Here is a 20,000-nt window from a genome sequence, read left to right as displayed (position 1 = left end):
GTTTCCGTCTACCAAATCCACTCACAAGGCTTTGGTCGGCCCGAGGCTATAGTAGAAGACACTTGCCCAAGGTGCCACACAGTGGGACTGAACCCGGAACCATGTGGTTGGTAAACAAGCTACTTACCACACAGCCACTCCTGCGCCTATCTATATATATAAATATGTGTACTGTATGATTGCCTCATAACATATTGACTGATTTCTAAGAATGTACCATACTAGGGCACTACTAAAGCATACTAAAGCAGTGAGCTGGAAGAACTGTAAGTATACCAGGCAAAATGCTTAGCACTATTTCGTCCATCTGTAGGTTCTGAGTTCAAATTCTGCCAACATTGTATTAATCATATATATATCTAAAATACCATACCAATATTGGTATACCGTGTCAACTACATATATACACATATATACATAAATATATATACATAAATATATATATATATATATACATATATATATATATATATATAGTGACGTATATTTGCCATTTAAATATGGCTAACCCCTAAGGGTGGATGCTACTGTAGTTTGTAGCCCCAGGAGGACACCTCCCCCAGCTGGCTATAGGCACATTTTCTATGCCCTATCAATATTTGCTAAGGGAAGCCATCCTTCCCGTCTCCAACTTATGATACACACGGACTCGAGTTTCTGGGTATTGACCCGTCATCGGCGTGTGACAATCACAGTTGTCGATGAGAAGTAGGTTCCCTTCACAAATACTTATCCTTTTTCCAGTATCAATAGACACTGATATCAAAAAAGTGTAAACAAGCAATAATAAATCTCAGAGCAAGTTATAATATATATATATATATATAAAATGTACCATTACTGTATTGTGCTAATTACATGTATCATACCAATCAACATAACTACCGTATTTTAATGTGTAAAAAGAACCCTTTTTTCGTCAAAAATTAGGTTTAAAAATATTGGGGTTTCTTATACATGGATAGTATTATAATCCCTTTCAAAACCTTTTTTCTAAATTTTAAGCTCCAAGAATTAGGGGGTTCCTTATACTCATTAAAATACAGTATATCATACCAACTAAATACATGTGTGTGTGTATATCTAAAATGTACCTATGTAATTATATTGTATTAATTACATCTAAATATGTTGTCCCAATATTGCTATACTGTACTAACAATATATAATTTAAAATATTATACCACTATTGTTAGGTTTTGGCCTTCATGTATCTGAAGATGACTAGGTTATCAGTTTTGTACTGTGAAGGTTCATGGCTCAGTGGTTAGAGCATCGAGTTTATGATCGTGAGGTTGTGAGTTCAATTCCCGGACCAGACTATGTGTTGTGTTCCTGAGAAAGACACTTTATTTCACATTGCTCCACTTCACTCAGCTGTAGAAACGAGTTTCACTGTCACTGGTGCCAAGCTGTATCAGTCTTTGCCTTTCCCTTGGATAACACCAGTGGTGTGGAGAGGGGAGGCCGATATGCTTGGTCAAGTGCTGGTCTTCCATAAACAACCTTGCCCAGACTTGTACCTCAGAGGGCAACTTTCTAGGTGCAATCCCATGGTTATTCATGACCGAAGGGGGTCTTTACCCTTCTACCTTTTGTATTTTGTGGGTCCTGAGGTGTCTTATTAGGCCAATTTTGGCATGAAATCTGCAGTCACAGTGAGGGGCACATAATAGCGGAATCAGGACCCAGTGGGCCTCTTACTTTCCATGCAATCTTCCTCTCTTTAGCTTCTCTGGTCATATTAGATTCTGAGTACAGTACTCTAGAGCAGTGCTTCTCAAACTATCAGATCTGGCTTACCGGTAGTCTATTTTTTTCCCAATGTGCCAGGGACATTTCTTAGTAAGATTAATTAATACCAGAAACAATATATATAATGTAAAGTATAAAAGCCATCTCAATATGGCTAACCACAAAGGAAGGGGGTGTTACTGTAGCTTTTTAGCCCCAGGAGATCATCGTAGCTAAAAAGCTACAGTAACACCCCCCCCCACTTTGTGGTTAGCCATATTGAGATGGCTTTTATACTTTACATTGTCGAGCGGTTACTGCTTACATCTCGTTCTGAGATTTAATAATATATATAATGAATATAATAAAAGTTGACAAATTTTTTTTATCTTATGTTTTGTAAACAAATAATACAATATTACATAAGCATTTTATAACGTTTCTTTCTTTTCTGGAAACTCACCGCGTACTGGCAGCTGATGGCTCACGGACCGGCACCGGTCTGCAGAGCACCACTTTGAGTAGCACTGCTCAAGAGTACACAGTATAAAAATCTGCTCACAGTGCTACATTTCCCAAGCAGTCACTCATCTAAGTACTAAACTAGGCCCAAAATTGCTTAACTTTGGTGATTGGATCAATGTGTACCCAAGGTGCTACAAAGAACTGGTCACTAAAAATGTCAGACCAATGCTGTTACATTATGTTCTCTGTTTCAAACTTGAAATCTTCAAAGCCACAGTCGAACCAATCCTACTATATGGCTCAGAAACCTGGACGTTATCAAAGAAACTTGAGAGGTGGTTGGATGGAACCTACACTCGCCTCCTTATGAGAGCTCAAAATCTCTCGTGGAAGCGTCATCCAACCAAAATGCAAATATATGGGAAACTACCACCTGTGTCATCTCTTGTGAAAGGAAGGAGAGTCCAGTTTGCTGGACATTGTTGTAGAGCTGAAAACGAGGTAATTTCTACTCTTCTCCTCTGGAAGCCATCTGCTTGCGATACCAGAGGGCGCACACTCTCCTACCCTGATGTAATCTCCAGGGATACAGGCATCCAGCAACAGGACCTCCGTAATGCTATGATGGACTGTGAAGTCTGGCGTAACAGGGTAAATTCCATTGTCTCGACCACGGTCGAACAATGCTGTTACATTATGTCCTCTGTCCATAATGAATTGAAGACATCTTTAAGCATCAAAATATTTCTATCTTTTGTTATAAATGATCTGAACCCACTTTCTCAGCTAAATTAATGCAATTAACAAGATTAAGATTGCTTCTCATTAACCCCTAATGCCTTTATGGGTGTTTAATTATGCACCTCCAGGACTGTGTATGGTGTGCCTCATCATCATCATCATCATCACCATCGTTTTACATCTGCCTTTCATGCAGGCATGGGTGGGGCAGTTTCACAAGGGTCAGCCAGGCCGAAAACTGCACCAGATTTCTGTGGCTGTTCTGGCAGGATTTTTACAGCTGGATGCCCTTCCTGACACCAGAACCTTTCTTTTTGGTGTTAAGAAAGGCATCCAGCCATAGAAACCATAGAAACAGCTTGGCTCTGTCCTCTGTTTCATCAGCAAAACAGATATTAAATGGTGGTGATGATGATGGTGATGGTGATGAGTAGTATCATACATATATATATATATATATATATATATGCTGTAGAAACTCTGCCAAATCAAGATTGGAGCCTGGTGCAGCCATCTGGTTCGCCAGCCCTAAGTCAAAATCGTCCAACCCATGCTAGCATGGAAAGCGGACGTTAAATGATGATGATGATGATGATGATATATATATGTTGTCTTTACTTAATGTAAATAATTATACACCACAAAAGCTATGGACTGTTATCTCATTCCTGATCTGTTTTATATGAAAGTAATTTACATTCATATGAAATAGATCAAGAATGTTGCACTTGAGTAACTCTGTTGGCGTCATCGTCATGTCGTCATCATCTAACTCAGTTCTCCATGCTGGCATGGTTTGGATGGTTTAAGAGGAGATGCCAACTTGGAAAGCTGCACCAGGCTCCAACTGTTTGTTTTGGCAAGGTTTCTACGGTTGGATGCCCTTCCTAATGCCAGTAACTCCACACTTGTCACCATTCTTCTCAGAAAATAAACAACAGACAAACAAATACACAAAACTATTTTTTTATCATTTTGGGCAAAGCCCAAAGAAAGGAGCTGAACCAGAACTAAGAAACTACTTTGAGAGGGACCCCTGAAAACACATCCCTTTTTTATGATAAACCCTTTATCAACTTTGATATATTGAGGTGTGTTAAGAAGAAAGATTTTTGACAATTTATTAGAAAAAACAAAAACAGAAAAAGATAAAAAGTAAATTTTAGTAAAGGACTGAACCTGAGGACTTTATATAGCAATAACTGGGGTACAGTTAAGTTTTTACTTAAAAACCATAAACTGTGTCCTTTAATTTTTCCACATGAAGTATTCAACATCTTGTAATTAAAATTACAGTCTCATTAATTATTGTTTACAAAACCTTACATGTAAAATATGTCAAGTTAATTGGCTCACAATTTTCTCCTTTCAATGTTGATAATTTTGGAGGGAATTTCAACAGCCAAAGTGTACAGAGAAAGTAATTGTTCCAAATAAAATCCAAATTCCAATATTAACGACAAAAGGTTTTAGATAAATTCAAGGGAAGAGCTTTTTTTTTTTTTGTAAAAAAAAACGACCACAATATTTATTGAGTTCGAAAACACTGTTATTCAGTAGAACTGACAATAAAGCAAGAGTTTTATGTGAAGGAAAATGACTTTCCAGTGAGCCATTGTTGGGGGATAAATTAGTGATTTATTTAAGATTTTGACCATTATTGTACGTGTTGTATGGGGAATCTGTACACCGCTGTGATTGGCTAAGTGAACAATACTAGTTAGTATAAATGATCGTTACCATGTCGCCTTACTAGCGCTTGTGTTGGTGGCACGTGAAACATTCGAGCGAGGACGTCACCAGTGCTGCTGGACTGGCTCCTGTGCAAGTGGCACGCAAAAAGCACCATTTGAACATGGCCGTTCCCAGTACCATCAAACTGGCCCTCGTGCTGGTGGCGTGTAAAAGCACCCATTACACTCTCGGAGTGGTTGGCGTTAGGAAGGGCATCCAGCTGTAGAAACTCTGCCAAATCAAGATTGGAGTCTGGTTCGCCAGACCTCAGTCAAATCGTCCAACCCATGCTAGCATGGAAAGCGGATGTTAAATGATGATGATGATGATGATGATGATGAGCATGCGTAGAACAGTCTGAGAAGAGTGTCATACGTGCAGTCATAGTGTAGAGGTTGTAGGAATTATTGAATAGAGACATCATGGAGTGCTTGTTGAAGATACACAGTTGGAGAGTAATAAGAGAACATCAGGAAATGTTTGATATCATAACAGTTCAGATATAACAATGATGACGAGAAGTGATACGTCATATCAGTATGCAAGCACAGATGAAAGCTATTTATTAAACCATTGGCTCTATCTGTGTCCTTTTATTAGGTGGTCAGATGTTAGGGGTGATGTGGTCGCAGAAACTGTCTGACAGCCATGACTGGATTCTCCTGCTTCTGTGGCATGGTGCAGAGTCCTGTTGCCAGACATAAGGTCTTCCAGCAGTTACCCTCGATAGATATATTTGTGTGTGTCTTTGTATCTGTGTTTGTCCTCCAATCACCGTTTGACAACCAGTGTTGGTGTGTTTACATCTTCATAACTTAGCGGTTCAGCAAATCAGACTAATAGAATAAGTACTAGGCTTAAAAAAAAAGCGTCCTGGGGTTGATTTGTTTGACTAAAACCCTTCAAGGCGGTGCTCCAGCATGGTAGCAGTCAAATGACTGAAACAAGTAAAGGCGTGAAAAAGAAGAAACGTCCACTCACCAAGAACACATTGCTCAGTCCCAACATGGTATTCTTGTAGGTTCCAATATACAGTAAAATATGTTTTCCTCGCAAATGCTTGAATTTGCTCAGCAGAAATGTCACTTTTAATGGTTCTTCTGACTCTTTGCTGTGGGGTACAACATATTCGAAATCCTCGTAGTGATCGATGTTGGTGAAATCTTCCTGTAAATTAAATCATGAATGGGAAAATGTATATAATTAAACAATCAAGTGAGATACATTATAGACAACCATATGATATACATACAGCTATATACAGTGATATGTATATATCAGAATATCACATATACAGTGACATGTGATATTCTGATGTATATTCTACAGTGATATATGATATTCTGGTGTATATTCTACAGTGATATGTGATATTCTGGTGTATATTATGCAGTGATATGTGATATATTGGTGTATCGTATATAGTGATATGTGATATTCTGGTGAATATTATACAGTGATATGTGATATATTGGTGTATATTATACAGTGATATATGATATTCTGGTGTATATTCTACAGTGATATGTGATATTCTGGTGTATATTATGCAGTGATATGTGATATTCTGGTGTATATTATGCAGGGATATGTGATATTCTGGTGTATATTATGCAGTGATATGTGATATTCTGGTGTATATTATGCAGGGATATGTGATATTCTGATGTATATTATATAGTGATATGTGATATTCTGGTGTATATTATGCAGTGATATGTGATATATTGGTGTATATTATACAGTGATATATGATATTCTGGTGTATATTATGCAGTGATATGTGATATTCTGGTGTATATTATGCAGGGATATGTGATATTCTGATGTATATTATATAGTGATATGTGATATTCTGGTGTATATTATGCAGTGATATGTGATATATTGGTGTATATTATATAGTGATATGTGATATTCTGGTGAATATTCTACAGTGATATGTGATATACTGGTGTATGTTATACAGTGATATGTGGTATTCTGGTGTATATTATGCAGGGGTATGTGATATACTGGTGTATATAATGCCGGGGTATGTGATATTCTGGTGTATATTATGCAGGGGTATGTGATATTCTGGTGTATATTATAGAGTGATATGTGATATGCACAGTTTCAGTGCATCTCCCTCATTATCCTCCAGGGCAATGCGTTTTCCATTTTGTCTTCTGGGCCCAGGGAGATAACTTATGACAACGTTTAACCACAGCTTTCATGAAAAGCTTATGTTACTACATCATTTATAATGAAATTTGAAAAACTTAACTCACACCTAGTCATGAAAATAGTATTTTTACTGTGTGATATTCCATATACAGATGTGATATATATATATATATATATATACATACTGGTGCATATTTATTATACAGTGATATTGATATTCTATACACTGTTGTGTGAGATGTTATACATACTGGTAGATATTAAATATCTCTATTTATTATATGCCTATACTGGACAGTGATATTGCTACATGTTATATGCTGCTGTGTGTGTGTGTGTGTATGTGTGTGTGAATATATTATACACTGGCATGTGGTTATGCCATACTGTTGTATGTCATATTTTGTTGTATGATATATCGTGTATAACTTTATGATGTATCACACACTGATGTGTTGTATATCATATATTACAAAGACTCCCTCACACACACATTTATATATACAATGGGCTTCTTTCAGTTTCTCTCAAGCAAGTTCACTCACAAGTCTTTGGTTGTAGCCCCAAGGTGTCACACAGTGGGACTGAACCTGGAAGCATATGGTTGGGAGGCAAGTTTTGTGCCACACAGTCACGCCTGCACCTAAACACTTCATCCAAATCTAATTTCTGTATTATAAAAAAATGTTTTCTGATGAATTTCTAACAGGAAATTCTTTATATGCCTACCAAACATGGGAACCTTTGCCCTTTTTATTAGCAAATGAAACAAATGTAATGGAGAATAAATAATACCAAAATATTTCCATTTTCCAGTTTTGTTATACATGTATGTGTGTGTGTGTGTCAATAGTAATAATAAGGATTATTAAAAAGTGGCACAGCATTATCTTTAATTCTTTTAATCTACATACAATGTATTCTGCCAGCTCAAAGGTGGCGAGCTGGCAGAATCGTTAGCACACCGGGCGAAATGCTTAGCGGTATTTCGTCTGTCATTTCATTTTGAGTTCAAATTTCACCCTTTCGGGGTCAATTAAGTGAGTACCAGTTATGCACTGGGGTCAATGTAATCGATTTAATCCTTTTGTCCCCTCTATGTTTAGCCCCCTGTGGGCAATAAAGAAATAAATAAGCCTTGTGAGTGGATTTGGTACACGGAAACTGAAAGAACCCCATCATATATATGTATATATATGTGTGTGTGTGTATGTGTTTGTGTGTCTGTGTTTGTCCCCCCAACATCGCTTGACATGCTGGTGTGTTTACGTCCCCGTAACTTATATATACATATATATATATACATATATACATATGTCGAAAAGACACCTGTCTGTAACGTCCTGTTTTTGTTATTATTATTCTCATTATTGTTTTTACGTATTTTCGTATTCTTATTCGTTACCGTCCTTGTTTTGTATACTTTCGAGGCTTTCTTCCAAGGAATCTAATGCGCTTGGCTTAGATTTTCCTTTGGGGCTGGCCAGGTCGGAGCAATCTCAAAATTAATCAGCCGAAATTGCGAGGATGATCCAGTTCTTGACTGAAGATCGAAGGCTTCGAATGTCCCGTCCGTGTTTTTGTTTCGTCTTCTAAATGTTTTGCGTTCCTGTCCCAGTTTGTTTTTTTTACATTTATCCTATATATATATATATATATATATATATATATATATATATATATATATATATATATATATATATAGAGAGAGAGAGAGAGAGAGAGAGAGAGAGAGAAAGAGAGAGATGCAGAGGAAAGAAGAAAGATGGAGGTAATTACCTGATAAAGACCGACCCAGTCCCAGGTGGTTGGTTGGTATCTGTTAATAACAAATTTTACCACAACATCGCCCTTTGCCCACTTGTTCTGTTGGTGGAATATGACAGGAAGAGTGTTGGTCACAAATGACAGGATCTGAAGAGAAACAACAGGCATTATTGTTGGTGTTGTTGTTGTTGTTGAAACGTTTTGGGTTGGGGAAACAAGAAAACAAACACATCAAGGGACAACAATGTTATAAAACACCATTAACACCATCATCATCATCATGATCATCATTTCCTGCAATGTAAAAGATAGCCTTTACGTGGTCACTGAATCTGCTTGAAATGGCAGCCAAACTCTCTTCAAATCCTCTCTAATCTTCTTAAAAAAAATACCAACTACATGATGTGATCCTATATATATATATATATATATATATATATATATATATATAATATATACAAATAAGAAAATGGAGGGACAAATTCATTTCAATCATCAACTTAAGATATTACCATTTCATATAATTTATTAACTGTATAAATAGGAACATCCAAATCCAACAAAACAATATACATCAACATGCAAATTAATAATACCATAAGAGTAATACACATAAAATGGTCCTTACAGCTGTTTCAGCCTATAGATAAAAGTATCTCATTCTGCCTATATTAGTCAAATATATTGGATAACTGATATCCCATAGTGGGTTACCCTGCATAACCCCTACCTTACTTTGTACTATATATATATATATATACACACAAATATATACAGTAATCCTTCGCCATATCGCGGTTTATTATTTAAGCTTACGTCGATTCCTCTGTGGTGTTGTTTTGCATTTATAATAAAATAAATATATATAAATTATAAAAATAATAATAAAAAAATATACAGTACTGTTTCTACTTTGCAGATTTTCACCTATCACGGGGGGGGGGGGGGTTGGAATGTAACACCTGTGATAATCAAGAGACTACTGAATACCATAATTGTAAAATAAAAATAATGAGATGGTCAAAGCTGGAATGTCTTTTGATCATAGATACGGTTGATCTGAGTTGACCATAGGCTAAACAAGTCATTCCTTTATCGTCATTATGCACATCATCATCATCATCATCATCATGTGGAATATGGAATTCTTAGTTCACAGTGCCCAGAAGAAAAACAAAGACAGGATTGTCGTGCATGGAATGTCTTTGATAAGGGTTCATGGTTGATAAGGGTTCCTTTCGGGGTCGATAAATTAAGTACCAGTTATGCACTGGGGTCAATATAATCAACTTAATCCCTTTCGCTGTCCTTGTTTGTCCCCTCTATGTTTAGCCCCTTGTGGGTAGTAAAGAAATATAATCGACTGGCCCCCACCCCAAAAATTTCAGGCTTTGTGCCTAGAGTAGAAAAGAAAAGAATATTCTAAGGGAGACTACACACATACAACAACAACAACAACAACAAAAAAGGAGAAACGTGAGCCAAGGGAGATAACACAGCTAAAATCCTATGAAATATGTGTACAACACAAGTGGAAATGGTAGACGGGACGCGTATGGAAGCTCATTATATACATCCGTTTTCTATACTTTGATGCGTGAGAGAGTGAATGTTAACCTTTTTGCATCTTCCCCTGAGGTCATCTGAGCAAAAAATGCTGATGTAATGTTTACATTCCCATGAACAATACATCCACTAGTTCCTTGCTTTCCAATTCGAGATGAATAAAACGTAAATCCCATACTCGATAAATTGGGAAGGGTTGGGGACAGGAAGAGTATCTAATCGTATAGTTTCAAATAAGTATCCACCCAACCCATGCCAGTGTGGATATAACAGACGATAAAATTAATCAAGAAATAGTAATAATAATATAATAATAATAATAATAATAATAAAATTATTGTATACAGTGCTCAGGTGCACCACAACTTGTCAGACAGTGCGTATAAAGTATATGCAGTAATGTACAAATGTCTGGGAAGTGAACAGTGTATGAGTCAGATACATGCTTGTGTGTGTATGGAGGGGAGAAAATCAGGTGTAGTGTTGGCGAATCTCAGGAAGCATGGAATATTTGAAGGATGCAGTGCTCCGACAACTAACAACTGATGCCGGCAGTTTGTTCCATGCTTCAGCAACTCTCAGCGTGAAAAAATGTTTCCTGAAGTCATGGGAGCTGTTTTCTGACTTTGTAAACATGTCCACGGGTGTTAGACGGGTGGATTTGAAAAGGTGCTCAGAGTTATTGTTTGTAAGATGGTTAATAATTTTATGGGAGTCTAAAATAAGGTAATGCCAATTAAAAAAGACATGGTGGAAGGTTGGTGCCAGGCACTCATTCAGCCCCTAAATCTCCTTGAATTTCCAGATATCACATAATGTCTCCAAATACAAGGAGTTATCTCAGGATCCCACACAATATTTTTACAAGGAATGTTCTATAAACGTTCATATGTTATCTGAATGTTAGTATTGAGTACTACGTTTTGTCTGTTATCTCTTATTTGTTTCAGTGGAGGTGCAATGGCCCAGTGGTTAGGGCAGCGAACTCGCGGTCATCGGATCGCGGTTTCGATTCCCAGACCGGGCGTTGTGAGTGTTTATTGAGCGAAAACACCTAAAGCTCCACGTGGCTCCAGCAGGGATGGAGGTGATCCCTGCTGTACTCTTTCACCACAACTTTCTCTCACTCTTACTTCCTGTTTCTGTTGTACCTGTATTTCAAAGGGCCGGCTTTGTCACTCTCTGTGTCACGCTGAATATCCCCGAGAACTACGTTAAGGGTACACATGTCTGTGGAGTGCTCAGCCACTTACACTTTAATTTCACGAGCAGGCTGTTCCGTTGATTCGGATCAACCGGAACCCTCGTCGTCATAACCGACGGAGTGCTTCCATTTGTTTCAGTCATTAAACTGTGGCCATGCTGGGGCACCACCTTGAAGAATTTTTAGTCAGGTGGTTGGGAAGCAAGCTTGTTACCATTCAGTCACACTGGTGTCTAAAACTAAATCTCAAAACAGGATCTTCTGTTTTAATACATTTTCAGTAACATCTACAAAATGGCAGGGATCTCAGTGGTTTGAGAGACTGGATTATCTGCTCTTGAATCAACACATAAGTGGCTGAGTATTCCAGAGCCATATGTCCACCCTTAATGTGATTCTCAAGTACAGTCAGCAGGACACAGTGTGTGAGACACAGATGGACCACTCAAGTCTTCAGTACAGTTTCCCCTCTTATCAACTTCACTCATGAGGGATGGCTTAACCCAAAGCTGCAGAAAATAGCATTTGCCCAAAATGGCACACAATGGGATCAAAACCAGGACCCCAGCCACAAAGTCACACAGGTGGAATGGTTGTGTGGTTAAGCAGTTTCCTTCCAAACCATGCTGTCCTGGGTTCAGTCCCACCATATGGCACTTTGGCGCCTTCTATTATATAGCCCTGAGACAATCAAAGTCTTGTAAGTGGATCCGGTAGATTGAAATAGAAAGTATCTCGTATATGCACGTATGTGTATGTATGTATGTGTATGTATGTGTGTATGTATATGTGTGTGCATGTATGTGTGTGTGTGTACTTTCTTGTCTTGCTGTGAAGGCATATGGCTAAGTGGTCAGGGTGTTTGATACACAATTGTTAGGCCATGATTTTGATTCCTGGAGATGTGTTGTGACCTTGAGCAAGTTATTTTATTCCACATTGCTCTTGTCCACTCACCTGTATTTGAAAGGACCAGCTTTGCCACACACAGTGTCACGCTGAGTCTCCTGGAGAATTATATTAAGAGCATGCATGTCTGTGGAGTACTCAGCCACTTGTGTGTTAATTTCATGAGCAGGCTGTTCCGTTGATCGGATCAGCTGGAATACGAGTCATCATAACCAATGGAGCACCAGTTTGTTTGACATCATGGAATGGTTGTTATACAACCATCAATAACCATCGAAACCAGGTTATTCATACCCTAACTTCCATCATAAACCTGTTTGGCCATGCAAAAAAATATTACCACACTTGGAAAGAATGTGAGGGTTGGTGACAGGAAGGGCACCCAGCCACAGAAAATCTGTCTCAACAAATTCCATCTGACCCATGCAAGCAAGAGAAAGTGGACATTTATATGATGATGATGATGACACAAACACTTTGAGAAACTAGTGTATAAGTGTGTATATATGCTGAGACCCCCTTCGGTTATCACTGACCGTGGTATTGCACCTAGAAAGTTACCCTCTCAGGCACAAGTCCGGGCAAGGTTGTTTATGAAAGACCAGCAGCCGCCCATGTATACCAGCCTCCCTTCTCCATGCCACCAATGTTATCTAAGGGGAAAGGCAAAGGGGCCGATACAGCTTGGCACCTGTGATGTCACAACTCATTTCTACAGCTGAGTGAACTGGAGCAACATGAAATAAAGTGTCTTGCTCAAGAGCATAACACGCAGCCTGGTCCAGGATTTGAACTCACAACCTCACAATTGTAAGCTTGACGCTCTAACCACTGAGCCATGTGCCTTCATATACACACATACATGTGTGTGTGTGTTTATACATATGGTCAATTCATTTGGACATAACTGTACATATATGTAAAGCATGGAAGGTGAAAACTGTTACTAAGAACTTTCTTTTGGACAGAGTTGGTTGTATATACCGTGTACAGAATTCATCCGGAATCAACAGAGGCACTCCACTAGATTCTATTCTGGTCTTCCTAAACGATGGGTCTTCCTTCTTTGTTCAGTTTACCTGTAATATCTCAATTCATCCAAAGCCTGAGTGAACTCTGATTACAAAGAGTGCAGACAGGTTCTCACCAAATCAACCCACAGCCTCTGATTATGGTCACAGGCTCAAGCTGTTGCTTCAATGGCATCCTACAAGTCTTTAACCCTTTAGCATTCAGATTAATCTGTCAATGTTTAATTACATTGTTTTAAATTAATTGTACAGCATCTTGTAACTCTGGGATTTTGATGATGCCCCTGTTTATTTTTAGACTGACTTTGTAGGGTAGGTGTGAGAGGTCAGAGCTGGCTGGTTTGAGCATAAAACAGGAAGACTATTTTGGCCTGATATGGCCGGTTTAAACACTAAAGGGTTCAGTACAATACAAAATTTGGCGGTCTTCTTTTTCTCAACAGAACCACTCACTCACACTTTGGTGTCCCAAATGTTTTTTCTCCAGGTTTCTGACGATGCTTTTAACCTCACAGAGCCTCTGCTTAAGTCGGCTGCTGTTGCTTGAGTTTCTTTTGTCAACCCTTCTGCCTTCCCTTAGACATGGACCAGATTGGAAGACCGAGAACAGAAATGGCCAAAGCATTCAGCTAATCACAATGTTGACCTTATATATACATATATGTATATATATATATATATACATATATATATATATACATATATGTATATATATACATATATATACACACATATACATACATTATACAAACACATATACATACATACACACATATATGGGTGCAGAGATGGATTCAGGTTCAATCCCACTGTGTGGCTCCAAGAGCAAATGTTCTGTACAGTAGACTTGGTAAACAGAAACTGAAAGAAGCCCATCACACACACACACACATGCATGCATGTGGCTAGTTATGGGGACGTAAACACGCCACCATTGGTTGTCAAGCGATGTTGGGGGCACAAACACAGACACACAAACATATATATGATGGGCTTCTTTCAGTTTCTGTCTACCAAATCTGCTCACAAGGCTTTGGTTAGCCTGAGGCTATAGTAGAAGACACTCGCCCAAAGGTCCACACAGTGGGACTGAACCTGGAATCATGTGGTTGGTAAACAAGCTTCTTACCATACAGCCACTCCACATATATATATATATATATATATATATACACGCACACACACACATATATATATATATGTTTGTGTGTGTGTATTTGTGTGTATATATATATATATATATATATATAGTTTTCATCTGTCTTGCCCGCCTATTGTTCTGGTGTCCGCTGGATTTTCTCTAGAGAACATTCTTTCTTTGTAGTTTGATCGTAGGTGATCTATTTCTAGCATATGCCTGTCCACATAGTGGTTTCTAGCCCTTTAAATATACACATGTATTAGAATTTTCTGATTTTTCAGATTTTTGTATGCTAGGCTACTGGTTTTAATTGATATTAATTAAATTAATATTCAATTTATCTCCCTCATTATTTAATATATATATATATTATATATATATATATATATATATATATATATATATATATATATATATTTGTGTGTGAAGTCAACATTCCGATGTATTACTCATGAGTGCAATGGCCCAAGCGCACAAACACACACGGATATCTAAGAGGTTTTACACTGTACTTAAAATAACCACACGTTACTCAAGTTTCATGGCACATCAGCTATTTACAGCTTGTGATAAACGCCAACTCCTGTTCATCATCCAATTCATTCGGCCAAACAGAACCAGAAAATCAAAGAAAAAGAAGAGAGAGCGTAAATGTTAACTAGGGGCAGTTACTCACATTCTTGTCAGGCAAGTTATGTCCCTTAGATTGCAAGTGCATTTGCAAAGGAAGAAAAGAAGCGAATTGATAAAGTGGTAGAAAAAGGCTGAATTTTGCCGTATGCCATGTGTTGTCTGACAGGGAAGTTCCGCTGATTTGTATAACGGATATTTCGTGAGTAATATTTCTGTCTGAAAATATGCTTAATGTAAGGGAGAGGTCAATATCTAGATTATAGAGAGGGGTGTAGTGTAAATGTCTGTTTAGACTGGAGGGGAGTCAACTGTATGCCAGGATAAAAAGTTGGCCTTTCCTTGTTCCATTGGCATATATGATTTTGGATATTTCAAGAATTTTCCCATCTGATACCAAATATCTGTACTGAGCACCACAGTTTTCAAATATGGTTGGCCATGGTGTACCTTGAAGATTGTGTCGAGGTTATAATAAATAATAATGAAATTATTGTATACAGTGCTCAGGTGCACCACAACTTGTCAGAAAGTGCGTATAGAGTATATGCAGTAATGTACAAATGTCTGGAAAGCGAACAATGTATGAGTCAGATACATGCTTGTGTGTGTATGGAGGGGAGACAATCAGGTGTAGTGTTGGCGAATCTCAGGAAGCATGGAAGTTTTGAAGGATGCAGTGCTCCGACAACTAACAACTGATGCCGGCAGTTTGTTCCACGCTTCAGCAACTCTCAGCGTGAAAAAATGTTTCTGAAAGTCATGGGAGCTGTGCTGTTTTCTGACTTTGTAAACATGTCCACGGGTGTTAGACGGGTGGAGTTTGAAAAGGTGCTCAGAGTTATTGTTTGTACAATGGTTGATAATTTTATGGGTGTCTGCCAAGTCAGCTGCCGGATGTCAGAGTTATAAAACTGTTCATTGAATTTCTGTCTTCAACCATCCCAATGTCTGATGGAAGTGACATGGTGGACAGGGTCTGTTTGAGGTAAATTTCACTTCATATGTGACTAATTCAACATTGTATATTTGGATGAACAAACACAAACAATCCAGAACATCAGGTTCGATTGGTTTTTCTGGGAATAAATATCTACATCTTGGTGGAACAGCTGTAGCTGATGTTTATAGCTTTTTAAAAAACCTTCCTGTATTGATGACTTTGTTGAAATTGTGTCTATAAAAGGGTCAAAAGCTTCTTACCAACATTAACCTCAACACTGAAGGGGAAAAGGGTTGAAACAAGTAATTTTAATAAGTTATGCCCTCTTTTCCTTAAACTGTTGGTTGGTTGGCATCCTTTTTGTCTCGGGTAAATACTTACAGCTTAAAAGTGTGAAAATAGCTCCCATGCCATGAAACCTAAGTTGTGTATTTCTATAGTGTAAGTACAGCATTAAGATCACACATGTCTCACTGCTCAAGTTGTGAATTCCCTCTAATAGTTGAATATTCACAAAGTAATAGGTGTGTATGTATAAATATATGTATACAGGTATAGTTATACACACAGCTACATATCAATATATATGTGTATAAACATGTGTGTATGTGTGTACATACAAACATATATAATATAAGAAGTTTTGGTATACAGCAGACCCAAAAGGCAGGTAAGGGTATGAAAGTACTACGGAAGGACCGCGGTTAGACTCCCGATTCGATAATAGTATAAGTGAGAAGTCTAACGCGGGTCGTGTGTGAGTGTGTATATGTTAAATAAAATGAAACAAAGCCAAGGCAGTGTGAAATTTCTAGGACATTTATAAAGAGAGTGGTAGTCTTACAGCTGTTTCGCGGATATAAAAGATATTTCATCATAAGAGACATTATGAGAGAGTTAACTAGAGGGAAATGGTAGTGCTCAATATAAGGAGTTATTTTGGAAAGGGAGAGATATAGTAAGTATAAAGGGAAATATGAGAATAAAAATATATGTTGCATGTTAGAGTGGTAGTTCCATTATCCAAGGAATGTGCAGTGTAGAATGGGTAAAGAGGCTTTTTGTCCATGGTATGTAAAAAGCTGTAAGACTAGATTTCTCTTTATAAACGTCCTAGAAATTTCACTTTGACTTTGTTGTTTCATTTTCCGTGTCAGTGGCACATAAAAGGCACCCTCCGAGTGTGATCGTTACCAGCGTTGTCTTACTGGCACTTGTGCCCCGTGCTAGTAGGGTGCTAAGAGCACCATCCGAGCGTGATCGTTGCCAGAGTGGCTAACTGGCTTCTGTGCCAGTGACACATAAAAGGCACCATTCGAGCGTGATCGTTACCAGTGTTGCCTCACTGGCACTTGTGCTGGTGTCACGTGTAAAAATATTCGAGCGGGGTTGTTGCTAGTACCGCCTGACTGGCCCCCATGCCAGTGGCATGTAAAAAGCACCCACTACACTCTCGGAGTGGTTGGCGTTAGGAAGGGCATCCAGCTGTAGAAACTCTGCCAGATCAAGATTGGAGCCTGGTGCAGCCATCTGGTTCGCCAGACCTCAGTCAAATCGTCCAACCCATGCCAGCATGGAAAGCGAACGTTAAACGATGATGATGATGATGATATGTACTCACACACACACACACATATACAAGCATACATACATATACACACACACATTTTATACCTTTTATTTGTTTCAGTCATTAGACTGCGACCATGCTGGGACACCGACTTGGAGAATTTTTTGTTGAATGAATTGACCCTAGTATTTTTTTTCTGTTAAGCCTGGTACTTATTCTATCAGTCTATTTTGCTGAACTGCCAAGTTAAAGCCAAAACAAGGCAAGTCATAAAAAATTAACCGTACAGGCCAATGGTTAGTATTATTCCCTGGTATTTCAATGTTTCTCCCTGAAGAAGTGAGGGGGGGCCTTACCCAGAAATATTGAAATACCAACAAATAGTACAAACCGTTCGCCTGTACGATTAATGCTTTTATAATTTGCATTTCAAACAAAGTATTTACAACATGTGAGTACACACATACACACACACACACACACACACACACACACACACATATAAACTTATGAGGTGTTGAAAAGTTCCTGGCTTTAAGGGTATCACGAAAGGCCTGGTTGGGGAGGCCCAACCTCCTGAGTTCTTTTACAGGGCTTAGAAAAACTGAAGGGTCACTGCAATAAGTGTGTGAATCTGAGAAGGGAATATGTTGAATAAACCCATAATTAACTGATCCTCCTCTATTTTCTTTTACCCAAAGCCAGGAACTTCTCAGCAAACCCTTGTATATATATACATATATATATATATATACATATATATATATATATATATATATGCACATCTCTGTCAATATACATACACCCATGCAATGCAGATACGCAGGTGTGTGTGTGTGTATGTAAGAGAGAGAGCGAGGGGGAGAGAGAGGGTAGGAGAGAGAGAGAGAGAGAGAGAGAGAGTTAAGGTGATATAAATTAAAATTTGGTGTTGATTTCTTATCGTTAATCCAAATTCCTGATCCATCATGCATAATTTACATTTAAGCTTCATAAAAAAAAAGGTAAATTAAATTGAAGGCTTTGTGCCTGTCCCTTTTCATGCAGTAATTAGTAATAACAAACAAAAACAAGCAAAAAAAACAAATAAAAAAAACTAAACAAAATAAACTGAACAAAAACAAAAGCAAAAGCAAACAAATATAAAAACAAAAGCAAAAACAAACTTTGAATTGTATTCCTGGACTTGGCTGAGTCATGGTGACAGAAAATAACCGAAAGCCCAGAACATTCTGGAAAGGAGTTGGAAAGGGCATTGAGAAGGGCCTCCAGCTGGAGACCCCACGAGACAGCAGAGCTTGATACTCTCCCGTGGGCCATCAGATCATCCCAAACCAGAATGGACGATAGACACTAAACAATGATGATGATGATGATGATGTGATAATGATGATGGGATGACGATGGGATGATGATGATAATGTGATGATGATGATAATGATGGTGTTTGCCATCTAAAGGTTAACATGTGTGGGAAATAGTCAATATGTGGGGGACAACTATGGGCATGTTTCAGTCTATTAGACCTCATCGCCATCAAAGCTGCCTAATTCTATTCTAATTAATTGAGAATATTCTCTAAACACAAAATTCAGAACATCAACCCTTTAATTATTCATTAATATTTGTGGCATTGGCACAGTTCAGTTATTTCCCCTTTGCTCATTTTATTTCTACTATTAATTACACAAATTATATTAACCAAAATTTATTTGTACCTGTCCTTCACTGTATCTTGATGAATGGCTAAGTTTACCTTGGAGAGATGTGAACTTGGAATATAAAAGAATGTAACAAAATATCACTAGGTACTTTGTCTGGTGCTCCACTGATTCTGCTATAAACCAACTGTTGACTATCTTAAATGATGACAGCAATGAGTCTACAAGGAAACCTCTATACAGTAGTCAGACATGCTAGAAAAAGCAGCCAAATCTGGCTCAAATCAAACCCTACTATCTTTTAAAAAGGAAGGACATGTCTGATAATGTCTGAGATACACTGTCTGAAAAGACAGGATGGGAAAGGATGGAATGTCTTTGGTCATATTGGCTGACCTAGGGCTAAACAGCTACCATGTATATTATGATGGGAAGAAGAATATTGTATATAACGTAACTACTCCCTTCCCACCTGTATATGACTTGCACAAATTATACGGACCCTGAAAGGGTTAAAATCAAAGACGACTGCAGCAGAATTTGAACTCAGAACATAAAGGGTCGTGGCTAAATATCACAACTCAGCACTTCACTGATTCCACTACCCACAACACCTTAACAACAACAACAAGACCAACAAGGCCGAAGGGGAACATCTAGGTGGTCACTCATCTTGCTAGAAATAGCAGCTAAATCTCACTGAGCTCACAGCCTACCATTATAAATAAATGAAGG

The 20,000-nt window shown here is 38.1% G+C and overlaps 1 protein-coding gene across 1 annotated transcript in view; it reads right to left on the bottom strand.

The window, feature by feature from the left end:
- The window catches only part of LOC115224362 (inositol polyphosphate 5-phosphatase K), a 113,029-nt gene that overhangs the window by 3,843 nt on the left and 89,186 nt on the right, over window positions 1-20,000 (bottom strand). Inside the window, exons 11-12 of the mRNA XM_029795239.2 lie at window positions 8,623-8,757; window positions 5,656-5,841 (exon numbers count right to left, since the gene is read on the bottom strand). Coding sequence (XP_029651099.1) covers window positions 5,656-5,841; window positions 8,623-8,757 — 321 coding nt within the window. The remainder of the gene's footprint in view (window positions 1-5,655; window positions 5,842-8,622; window positions 8,758-20,000) is intronic.

Source organism: Octopus sinensis, linkage group LG25, assembly GCF_006345805.1.
Source record: "Octopus sinensis linkage group LG25, ASM634580v1, whole genome shotgun sequence".
Taxonomy (NCBI): Eukaryota; Metazoa; Mollusca; class Cephalopoda; order Octopoda; family Octopodidae; genus Octopus; species Octopus sinensis.
This window is presented reverse-complemented; position numbering and strand designations above follow the sequence as displayed.